This window comes from Terrapene carolina, unplaced genomic scaffold (genome assembly GCF_002925995.2).
Source record: "Terrapene carolina triunguis isolate 2854851 unplaced genomic scaffold, T_m_triunguis-2.0 Scaffold68, whole genome shotgun sequence".
NCBI classification, from domain to species: domain Eukaryota; kingdom Metazoa; phylum Chordata; order Testudines; family Emydidae; genus Terrapene; species Terrapene triunguis.
This window is the reverse complement of record NW_020664419.1, coordinates 78,662,931-78,675,439: the sequence shown is the minus strand read 5'-3', so window position 1 is coordinate 78,675,439 and position 12,509 is coordinate 78,662,931. Positions and strand designations below refer to the sequence as shown.

Below are 12,509 nucleotides of genomic sequence, written 5' to 3'. Positions count from 1 at the left end.
GTTTTTGGGAAGACCTCAGATTAGTTCACAGCTGCAGGAGGCAGTGTCACCCAGACTACTGCTGGTGGTGGTGGTAGTGCTGCCACAAACACCCTATCAATCGAGGCATTTCCTCTGCTGAGCAGCTATATGACCTCCGGCCACAAACAGGGGCCTTTCTATAGGATGAGAGGCAGCATGGTCTAATGGGATAAAAATAGGATTGGGAACAAGGAACTAATCCCAGTTCTAACACAAATCCCCACTGTAGCCTTTGTGAAATCACGTATGTCAAACTTCTCAAGCAAGGGCCTAAAGTTAGGAGCCTGAATTCAGATATGCTGAGCACCCATGGTTCCTATAAGTAGGTCTGATCACACTGGTCAAAATTCCTGTACAATTAGGGACAGGTGACAAAAATGTTCTTTTTAATCCATGCTCCTGCCCTCAACAGAACTATGATGTTAAGACCCCATATCAGCTTCACACTGATGCATTGCAGAGACTGCCTTAAACCCTAGCATTCAGAGAGATGAGTGGGATATGGCTGGTAGAAATTTTAGCCATTCCTTGGTATGGAGTGGTTCACACATCAGCCATGCAAGCTGCTGCAGTCCTGAGGGTGTAGTAACAGCAATGGCACAGCTCTGCTGCCAATCTGCAGCAAGTTCCCTTCATCTCACTGGCTCCCGGGGAACTTCCCAGTGTGCAGCTTGATTACCTCAGAAGTGCCTTAACTTCAGGGCAAATTCAGACTGCATTGCCTGAGCAAGATGACGTGTAGGTGAACAGCCAGCCAGAAAACGTGGTAGTGTCAAGCCTATCTTGAGTGAACCAGATTGGGCAGGCTCCAGTGTGCTCCAAGTAAGGCAAGGTCAGCTGAAATACAGCTGCATTCTGTGCATAGTTCAGTTCGTGGCAGAGCGTGACATGCAATTCAGATTGTGAGGTTTAAAATACAGCAGGCTGTTTTGTTTTAAGTACATGGTAAAGAAAACTTTGAAATGAACTCTTCTATCCTGTAATGAGTTCTTGCATGTCCTGGTGTAGTCACGTGTATCCCAGGAACTCTAGGAAACATAGTTTTATCCAACTAGGGAAATGCTGATGTTCTCACTCACAAAACGTTGGAATGGTTTAGTAACTGCTAACTGTAATGAGTATTAGGGCTGTGATTCTATATGTTACAGATAAAACAAACAAACCAAACCAGATCCACTTAATTTATTAGGGGAAGTTTACCTGTTAAACATATTAATTTTGTCCATGATCACTCAAATTTAGTGTCTGATTTGATAAAATATGGTGTGTTCTAAAAAGTTGTAATTTGAGCTTTATAAAAAATCCATACTATTCTTTGCTTTCTTACACACAGAGCAAAGGTAGTTATTTATGTGATGAGGACATGAAAACATATTGACTTGTGATATCAAAAGCAGTAAGGTTCACAGTGAGAGCAGCTATATTAAATCAAAATTTTATTTTTATCCATTCAGATATGTAATGAGCAGGGCCAATATCATTTAATATTTTGTACATGTAGATTTCCATAAACTTATCTTCTGATTAGTAGAGGTAATATTTCAACTGCAAAGGACATTCAAATTACTTTTAATGTATTTACATTGAATATTATGTATTGCACTATGCAATTTGGTGGATCTATGACTAGGAAAAAGTGGACATCAGTATTTACAATATATAATTGGTTTAATTTAATACTATTCTTTATCATAGATGTCAGTAGGAAAGAGGAATTCTTGCAGAGTTTGCAGCTTAGTAGATCTTACATTGTGGGCTTTGCCAAACACGTGAGTTTGCAAACTTCCTCCTTTTAAAACTTTTTTTTCCTTCCAAAGGAACATGATTTTCTTGTTAAAGGAGCTCTGTGCAATGCATTCAAATCTATCTGCCCTAAGTAGCACCCCCCCACCTGTTGTATAAATACTTTGTAGACGTTCTCTCCTCTGCTCCTAGTTTTCCCACCCCATGAGTTTCTCTGTATTTGTTTTTCCTACTCTGTACCCTTCTTGCTTCAGCTTCCTCCCTAATTTTATACTGCATTTTCCACCATGAAAAAAAAGGAGTCTTGCCTAGCTTGCATACAAAGTCAAGACGGTTATACCTTAAGTCAAGCTTTTGGACCCACAATGTTAGAGAGTTTTAAAGTTAGGCAAATGAGTTTGACCATCCCTAGTAATTTGAAAAATAAAGTTTGTTAGATGTTTATATGAAGCATATGGGTATTCTATTGTACCACTTTTATGGCCATTTCAAAGTCAGTTAGACTTAGACAAGTCCTAAGTTATACCTTTACTGTGTTTATGCATCTGTGAAGACTTGCTGTTGCATAGGCAAAAAGCAACCCTAGCTTTCTTCCTACAGATAAAATACAAAGTTGTAGCAGAAAGGAGAAATATGTAACATTTACTGGACTGATCAATCCTTTTGCTTATTAAGGAATAGCATAACAGGGCTTGTTTGTGATTGTTTTAAGTCATGTAATTAAATCAGGATGGTAACCAATATTAACTAATAGTGGACTCACATTATGGAATTGAAGTTTCAGCAATGTATGTGTTATCCAACCTCCCATGGAGAATTAAAACCAGAAACAAATTGCCAAACACCAGTTTTGACCTGCCCTAAAAATTGCTCTGATTATATCTAGGTTTTTGGCCTACCGAGTGTGCAATGTTTTGAGAAATCACATGGCTTTTATCTACAGGGTTTTTGTTGTTTGTATAAATCTGCTCTCAATTTTACAAGGTGTTTCCTCCCTGAAATGACCTCTGAGGGAAGATTGAAGAAAATTGGGTTTGTTTCGTCCAGAAAAGAGAAGACTGAGAGGGGACATGATAACAGTCTTCAAGTACATAAAAGGTTGTTACATGGAGGGAGAATTGTTGTTCTTAACCTCTGAGGATAGGACAAGAAGCAATGGGCTTAAATTGCAGCAAGGGAGGCTTAGGTTGGACATTAGTAAAAACTTCCTGTCGGGGTAGTTAAGCACTGGAACAAATTGCTTAGGGAGGTTGTGGAATATCAGTCATTGGAGATTTTTAAGAATAAGTTAGACAAACACCTGTCAGGAATGGTCTTGTTATTACTTAGTCCTGCCTTGAGTGCAGGGGACTGGACTAACTGACCTATTGAGGTCCCTTCCAGTCCTACACTTCTGTGATTCTGTACTTGTCCTAAATATGCTTTTGGAAGGAAAGTGCCCTACTAGTAAGCAACAAGTTAGCACGTAGGTGATTGTTAACTCTTCATACAAAAATTATCCCACTTTTGGATGATCAGATCGTATAGCTATCCGAGCCCTTATAGTGCATGTGGAAAGTTGCAATATATGTTACTCTTATGCCCTGAAATCTGGAAGACAAAAGTGAAAGATATTAAAGTGTTCTGCAAAACATAGATGTACAGGCATTTTTTGTGTGGATTAGATTGAAAGAAGAAACCTCACGTATTAGTATTTTTCTTAAATCATTGACTACTATTTCTGTTTTGTAGAAATAAAAAATCCATGAAGAACCTCTCCCGTTTGGTTGTCCGTCCCTATACAGATGCAGTTTACCATGCCTGCTTTGCCAAGGATGGACAGAGAATAGCTTCTTGTGGCGCTGATAAAACCTTACAGGTAAAATACATAAATGTAAGCAAAACTAAAATATGTAAGACAATCCAGACAAAATAGTACTTAGTTTTTTCTATTTTTGTTTTACTATACAAGGATGCCAAGAAACTAGAGTACTTCAGAGGGGAAATAATTAAAAAAGATATAGACACGGTGCCTAAATTATTTTAACTGTATAACTTAATATTGAGTCATCTTTTTATTCAGAAGGATACAGGATTATATGGTTCAAGGGTTTTTATCCCCTAAATGCATCTATAGCCAATGTAATATAGAGATGTCTAGACTAGATTGTTTGTTTTTCTTTAAGTACACCCCTGGATCATGTTGCCTAAGGGCACATCTGCAATACAGCGTCTGTAGCAGCAGTTATGGTGCTGCAGCTGTGTCTCTGTAGTAAAGATGCTTCCACCATCAAAGGACAGGATTTTTCCATTGATGTAGTTAATCCACCTCTGCGAGAGGCAGTAGCTAGGCTGATAGAAGAATTCTTCCATCAACCTAGCCACGGCTACACAGAGGGTTAGGTCCACCTAACTATGGTGGTCAGGGGATTCAATTTTTCACAGCCCTGAGTGACTTAGTGGTGGAATTATTAATAATAGCAATTATTATTAATGTGATTATGGAATAGATAATACTTAGTCCTGCTATTAGTACAGGGGACTGGACTCTTGAGGTCCCTTCCAGTCCTATGATTCCCCCATCATACATGCTGAAGACTAAATGAAAGAACCTCCAGTGGGCAACTCCCTATCTTAGGCAGTCACTTTATTCTATGCTTGACATTTTCATTCCAGTTTTATTTGACTTTCATTTGAGTACCTCTGTTTGCCAGAAGCTGGGAATGTGCAACAGGGGATAGATCACTTGATGATTACCTGTTCTGTTCATTCCCTCTGGGGCACCTGGCATTGGCCACTGTTGGACACAGGATACTGGGCTAGATGGACTTTTGGTCTGACCCAGTAGGGCCATTCTTATGTACTATTATGCAATGAGTTTTGCTGCTCTATTGAGTGTTTCTTCATAGGAGGTTTCTTTATAGAAGAGTCAGTCTAGTATATGCTAATTGTCAGAAATTTACATTTTAGTACCCTAAACATTTTTGTGGTACATTACCCACTCGATCAAACAGATCAAGGCAGGAAATGAGGGTGTCCTGTATGACGATACAGCATACTAACAAGTAGCCTAAGGAACTAATCTCCCACCCTGCAATTGACAAATACCTTCAAGGCTTCAGGACCAGAATGGGATTTGATCGGAGACCTCTTGGAATAGTAGAGTACTGATCACTAGGCAAATCTCCACACCCCTAAAGTTATTAGCCACCCTATATCAAATGTAGCAGTCCACAAAGTAGTTAGGCTTCAATACAAGTCTGAATATAACTTTTCAGGCTGGGAGCTGTGGGATCTAGCCAATCATTAGTGACCAACATCGTCATGCATGAATGCCACACCGTAAAGTGGTGGACTCCCAAGAAAGATGCCCTATTCAATTCCTTTCATATATATTTTTGCAATAGATTTAGGAGCCTAGTCAATTAGCTGCTTTGGAAAATTTTACCCTAAGCCACTTTTGAAAATGGCACTTGGGCACCTAATACCTCTTGGAAGTCAATAGATCTGAGGAGCCTAAATCACATAGTTGCTTCTGAAAATTTTACTGGCATAAAGACTTTCCCTAAAAGCTTGTAATTTAAGAAGTCTGAGGGCTAGATCTACCAAGAAAAATGTAGGCACCTGCCACTTTAGGTGACACCAAGATCGTCAAAACACCCTCCCAGCTACTAACTCTGTAGGCAGCTAGAGTTCTATGGCACTAAAGTTTCTGCCAGTGAGCATGCACACAGCTACTGCAGTTTAGGTGCCCATCTCATGCATACATCCCAGCAGAATCCTCAAATTCAGTGTTTCCCCTGCCTAGGTAGTAGGCAAGCATGCCCATTCCCATACAAAACAGCCAGAGGTTGTGCCTCCCTTATAGCTCAGTGGTTAGAACAGGGGTTCTCAAACTTTTGTACTGGTGACCCCTTTCACAAAGCAAGCCTCTGAGCGCGACCCCCCCCCTTTTAAATTAAAAACATTTTTATATATTTAACACCATTATAAATGCTGGAGGTGAAGCAGGGTTTGGGATGGAGGCTGATAGTTTGTGAACCTCCCCCCCCCCATGGAATAACCTCACAACCCCTTAAGGAGTCCCGACCCCCAGTCTGAGAACCCCTGGGTTAGAACATGCATGCTGGTGGGACACCAGATTCAATTGTCCCACTGTCTGATATGGATAAAGGATTTGAATTTGGGTCTCCTCCCTTCCCCCTCAGGAAAGTGCCCTAATCACTGAGCTAGAGGGTATAATGGAGCAGGCCTCACTCTTTCCTGTTCCACAGTGTGTTAAATAAGTAGAGCATGGGGATTGGAACCCGAGTTTCCACATCACTCTAACCACTGGCTAAAAGTTTAAAAAAAAAAAAATAAATTTGTTGGTTTACTGTACGGGTACTGGGCAGTGTTGGTGGCCTGTACTATACAGGCCAGATTACATGCTTCAGTGGCCTTAACTCTGACTAAGGCATTCCAAGATGTAGTAAGTGCTTAACTTCCTCAGGGATGGGGTCCAAGCCCTTTCCTACTAGCTACCTTAGGTGACTTCCCAATCAGTGTTCTGGCTTTTATGAATCTCATTCTTGGGTGCCTAAATCTCTCCCTACATTGGGCAAGGAGGTCTGTGTATTCTACTGGAGAGCAAGGCTCCTACAAGTTAGGCATTGCACCTCAACATTGCAGCACTTTAGGCCCTTTATGGATCTAGCCAATAGCCCACTCCTGAATGTCGGACAAAAGACGAAGTTGACCAGTATAGGAGTTACTCCTTTGATAGCTGATGGCTTATTTTCCTGTAAGTGCTCAGGGACCCTAACTTCTCTGCAATCCTTTGAAAGTGCACATGGTCAGCACCTTTAGAAAGGTTCCATGCTAAAGTTATCAGATAAAGGGTGACTCCTCTCTGTAGGTGAAAGTGAGTATACTTAAGAATTGTTTGCCTTCTATAAATACGGAATACTTGAAAGGATTCATTCATAATGCCATAAATGAGTGCCATTAATCCAATAAAATGTACAGTTATGCTGTTTCTGCTGTAGCTTTAGAAGGTTTATATAAATCTCTAAAGCAAGCACAGCTGAATGAAACAAAACGACATTCACTGAAAGTACAATTCAATTGTAAACAAATTAACAGTTTGGAGACAGGTCAATACACAGTATTTCTTTTTGTAAAACTATACCGATCCGTAATAGGTTTTCTATGCCACAGCAAGTGAAGTTAGTTAAACCTCTCGGTTCAGTAAAAGCAAAATGGAGCAAAGCCCATCTTGGTACATATAGGTAGAGGAAAAATAGGCTCAATTAAGAATTACTGTAAACAAGACATTTTCCCAAAACAAAGAGGGAACTGGAATCTCTGTTAATGATTATTACACAGTGAAATTTTATTTTGGGAATGTTTAAAATTTTTTACTTCAGTGGCAGAGAACTTTAGAATGTTATATATTTCTACACATTTTAGATTAGAAGCAAAAGCAAAGCCCTTCATATAGAATACGTTCTAGCAATACCACAAGACAGCACATTAAAAGTAATTGATTTCAGTTCTTATGAAAATAAGCACTGAAGTACACATTACATCTTTATTTTTCCACAGTTTGACACCAAAAAATTAATGTTTTCCGTTACAATTTTCTAGAGGACGAACACAAGTTTTACTATTTGATTAAAAACAGAAATTAAAAGAATTAAAGCATTTATTTTAGACAAAAAACTATTGCTTTGCTACCAAATATAAGTAAAAGTTGCCTCAAGTACATAGCAAGTAAGAGTTTCCATAAGAGCAACTATGAACTAATTATTACATTGTATCTAGTTACAGTAAAAAAGATACGACTATTTATATCCTAAGCTTTTTTTTTAAAAAAAAGTACCACTTTTATAAGGTTACAATTGTAATTTTGAATAGAATATGCAATATGTTGCAGACTTAAGTGCACCAATTTTATACATTCACTTTATATTCTATTTTTATTTCAGACTTCACTGGTTGTGGAAAAATCTGTTGCCTGTAACTAAGTTACGGAATTGAGAATGTTTAGACATATTTCCACTGAAAAAAGAAAATAATCAACTAAATCCAAGATGAGTAATTTTAACCTAAATGAAGTCAAAGCATAACAATGCCCTCTTCACATCAAACATGAAACTTCATGATATAGGGAGTATCCAAGATGATTATAGAAGCAACGCATTTTTACGTGAACATCTGCAAGGAGTATCATCTTAAGCCGTGGGAAAGACTTGACAAATTTTGTTTGAAGAACCTAGCCCTGCAGTAATTTTATCTGCAGTCTGAATCATGCTGGTGAAAGATTTAAGATGTAGCACAGTGCTTTAGACTGAGTCTTTCAATAAACAAAAAACAGATTAAAAGAATATTTTGGTAGCAAATTATATTTGATGCAAATTTTATTTTCACACAGATTACTAATAAATAAGTTCCTCTATAAAGACAGATCTGTTGCCAATTAGATCTGTAATTATTAGGTTCCTACAAACAGTATTAAGCACTAAAATTAAGAGCTACAATTAAAAAACGATGTTATTCTTAAGTGGAGTTACTAAAGTTACTTAGACCTTACAGAAATGAGTACAGCAGGGTTACAGTTACATTTACTAAAAAGTTACAGTATTACAGAAGAGTTTATTGCCAGACTTTCCCTACAAGCTACAATATATCAAATTTAGCTGAACAGTTACAATAAAATCCATCCAAGGATGCATTTCCCTTTGTCAGGTTAATAATATCTCCTCCCTCCTTACCCCCACATTGTGTAGTAGAGAAAAAAAGTACAACCTCTTTTCTGTACGTAGTCAAAGCATTTAAACACAGCTTCACATTTTACTACATTTTTGCCCTTCTCAGCTTCCAAGTTTGCAAAAACAATATACAGTTTCTCAAAAATGAATTTAAAGATGTCCACATTAAAAAAATAAAGACTACAAAAAGTCCCAAAGATCTAAAAAATGTTACTCATATGGCACAAAGTTATCTCCTACTAGTCCAGAAAAAGTTACTGATGTCCATTTATACTGTCTTGTTTATTTATGCTTCGTTATTCAATTTGTCAAGTTGCAATCACAGTTGTAAGCAGTCCTTGCGACAACAGTAGGGAAGAGAGTTCTTTTTTTCTACAATTAAAAAAAAACAGATCAAGTTGGGTGTGCCATAGGAGATGATCAATCAGCTTGGATCTTTGCCTCAGGGACACCAAGATATTTAGAAAAAGGATTTCCTTGGTTGGTTTCCATAGATTGATAAACCACAAACAAGAAGACTGACACAACAACAAACAGCAGAATCTTTATCCACATGGGAATGGAGCGTTTTTTTGTTACTGGTTTCTCTGGTTTGTCATCTGCTAAAGGAACATATTTTGAAACATATTTAGATGAAAAGCTTTCTTCCATTCTGAAGTCACTGAGCTCTATAGGTCGGCCAGCAGCTCCTTTGATTGGTCTGCGGCAGCTAGCACTGTTAATTAAAAAGACTAATTAGTCACATGATTAAGTGGCAATCTAAAGTATATAAAAGTTTTAGTTTAAACGGATTAAGGATCTGTTACGGATCAGAATGCACATCAGCTATTCTGTTTTAAAATGTTAAGGACAGATTTCTCTACTGCCCATGGGTAAGCTTTCAGGCATACAGTTCACCAGTGATGGGAAAGAGAAAGTAAAATGTGAAGTGTGTCTTTCAACCCTATATGCAGAAAGATTGATAGGATACACAAATAGCCAGACTTAGGTATCAAGCAGGGCTGTCAAACAATGAAAAAAAATTAATTGCGATTAATCGCTGTTTTAATAGCATGGTTAAACAATAGAATATTATTTATTTAAATATTTTTGGATGTTTTCTACATTTTCAAATATATTGATTTCAATTACACAGAATGCTTGCCAAGGTGGACTGGATGAGGCTCCAGGGGTTGGCAAAAAGATTTGTTAGTGATTAGTGTCCCCTCTACTTAAGGAGCAAAGAACTTTGGTAGAGATCTTAGCTCTCATCACTGTCGTCCCTCGGGGAAGGAAGAGTAAAGGGGTGGAGTTAGTCAAACCAGCAGTCCAAAAAACAAGAAAAGCTGCGTTGGGCAGGACTACTCTCCTTGCCCTACAATGGTACCACAGCAAGCAGACGATTCCATACTGATAAAGAGGAAGTCCCTGATTTTAGGGACATGGGTGCAGACATTCACTGATATCATTTCTTAACTATTAGAACGTATGTGCTTCTAAGGCATGCAAAGTCAAATTCTCTCTGTTGGGACATTTTAAATTCCAATAACAATGTCAATGCTTTCTGCAAACCAGCAGTGAATACTCAACACTTCATTTCAATGAACTACAGTAAAAGTTGTGTTATCAGGCACTTCACCAACCGTAAAGTTCTAGAAACTGGCATGTCTGATATCTCCATTAAAAGTCCAGTTGGTGCGGAGCCGGCAGGCTCCCTACCTGGCTCCTCGCAAGCGGCAACATGTCCCTGCTGCTCCTAGGTGGAGGAACGGCCATGGGGGCTTCGTGTGCTGCCTGTCCCGCCCCACGCACTGGCTCCGCAGCTCCCATTGGCCAGGAACTGCGGCCAATGAGAACTGCGGGGACAGCATCTGTGGGCAGAGGCAGTGCGCAGATCTGCCTGGCCATGCCTCCACCTAGGAGCTGCACGGACATGTCGCCGCTTGCAGGGAGCCACCTGAGATGAGCACTGCCAGATTTGGCACCCCGAACCCTCTCCCTCCCCCAAACTCCCTCCCCCATCCTTGAGCCCCCTCCCACACCTAAGCTCCCTCCTGCCATTGAAAAATATAACTTAGTTAACTGGGATTTTTGACTAACCGGGACCCCCCCCCCATTCCCCCAACATGCCAGATAAAGAATGGTTGTACAGGAAAAGCTTTGTTAAGGAAAAGACATGGGCACCAATGCAGGTAGCTCAATGAAAGTCTGTTACTATGATCTCATTATCATCTTACATTTCCAGTTTGTGCAGTTGCCAGTGTTGTCTATTTATAAGAGCTCCTGGGCACAGACCACCTTTGTTATGTGTTTGTAAGATTACTACCACAATAGGGCTCTAGCCTTTAGGTGTTATTGTTGAACAAGCGGAGATAAAAACAAAGCGTATGGATGCACAAGAATGAGAGAAAGAGTATATAAATAAGTGATGGGAATCAGGAAGCATACCAAGTCTTCGGTATGTTGAACCTCAAAAGAGACTGGAGTTACTTAGTTTATAAGATAAATATGATACAAGAATGCAAAATAATGAATGGTATGGAGAAGTCAAGTCAGACATTTCTTTTTACCTTCCTACATTATACAAGAAGGAAAGGAGATTTAATCGAATTCAAAAGGCAACATGCTTTTAGAGTAAAATCCCTTTTAAATTAAAAAACAAAACCAAAAACAAACAAAAAAAAACCACCACACCTACGGACTCGGGGAACTCTGTCTCAAGATATTGTGGCCAAAAGCTAAAAAAAAAAAAATAAAAATAAAAATTTAGAATAGGATTTAGGACTGGAAGTTCTATACAGATAAGAACATCTAGTTACATTAGGCAGGATGCCTATACCTTCATGCTTCAGTGCATAAGGCAAATCACTAATTGACTGAGATTAGAAAACAAAGGAAAGTTATGGACAAGTTATTCCATAATTTTCTATACTTTTTTTGGCGCTTTCCTTTGAAGCAGCTGGTACTGACCAATGTCAGTCCAGTGTCTGGTCTCTATATGGACCATTAAGCGGATTATGGCTACAGAATTCAGTGCTCTGCTGAAGCAGTACTTTTAAAAAAATGTGCATATCTTTCTGCCTGGAACACAAGCTAACAGGATATTTTTAGCCTCAAAAGTTTTACCATTTTTATTATTTAAAATCCCATGGTGGAATACTGGACTTCATTTCAGAAGAAGTTAAACTGGTTTAATCTGTGTCATTTTAAAAAGAAGATTCCTTATCTGAAGTATTTCTGTTTATAAAAGGCTTATTTACTTTTAGTATCTGAAGCCTAAATCACACCACATTTCAATAATGTTTGTGATACTAGAGCAAACTCTTGTTAGCCCAGGTAAATTCAGTTTTAGATCTAATGGGATAAGTTAATTTTAACAGTTATATGCAGAAAGGCGTGCCATCTAGCTCTATGGTGTGCTCTGAGGTTGAGCCACAGAGTACTGATTAATTCTTAGAGATTTCTTAGCAATACAACCTAATTAAACCCGGGGGGGGGGGGGGGGGGGGGGTCTTTTTCTCTCATGATTGAGTAAAACATAAGATACTTTAATTGTACCTAATTCCTGTAGGTGTTGATACTTCATATGGGAACATTTCCTTAAGAATATCTCTTTCTACTCTTCGTTCTTCTGCTAGTGTTTTCTCCACCACCTACGGGAACAAATAGAAGAATTATAAACCTTACCAAACTCAATAGCATTTTTCCCCCTCTAGTATAGATATTTAGAGTGACCATAACCCTAGGTGATTTGAAAGGGAGAATTTGGTTCACCCAGTGAATTTTAAGAAGTCTTTCCTGGATTTTAATTGTTGGTTTAAGCTTTGTTACTGGCAGCTGTCTAGTGATTTTTGGTGTCCAGATGTATTCAGCGTTGTCCTCAGTTTCCTTCAACATGAAGAATACTTTGTTGTTACTTATGCAGTACTTATACACCAATCAGACAACAATACAGATGATCAAAAGGGTCTAGTCATCACCTCTATCATGGCTGTGTTGAGCAGATCACTGGATTGTGTGTGACCAATGTTAACA

General features: G+C 38.7%; 1 protein-coding gene across 6 annotated transcripts in view; it reads right to left on the bottom strand.

Annotated features, from left to right (window-relative positions):
* Positions 1–7,706: 7,706 nt before the first annotated feature.
* Positions 7,707–12,509, bottom strand: part of TMPO (thymopoietin) — a 45,274-nt gene continuing 40,471 nt past the window's right edge. For all 6 annotated transcript variants that reach the window (XM_024199849.3, XM_024199850.3, XM_024199851.3 and 3 more), the window contains 2 exons: positions 12,033–12,127; positions 7,707–9,210 (listed from right to left, as the gene is read on the bottom strand). In XM_024199849.3, the coding sequence (XP_024055617.1) occupies positions 8,916–9,210; positions 12,033–12,127 (390 nt within the window). In that variant the 3' untranslated portion in view covers positions 7,707–8,915. The remainder of the gene's footprint in view (positions 9,211–12,032; positions 12,128–12,509) is intronic.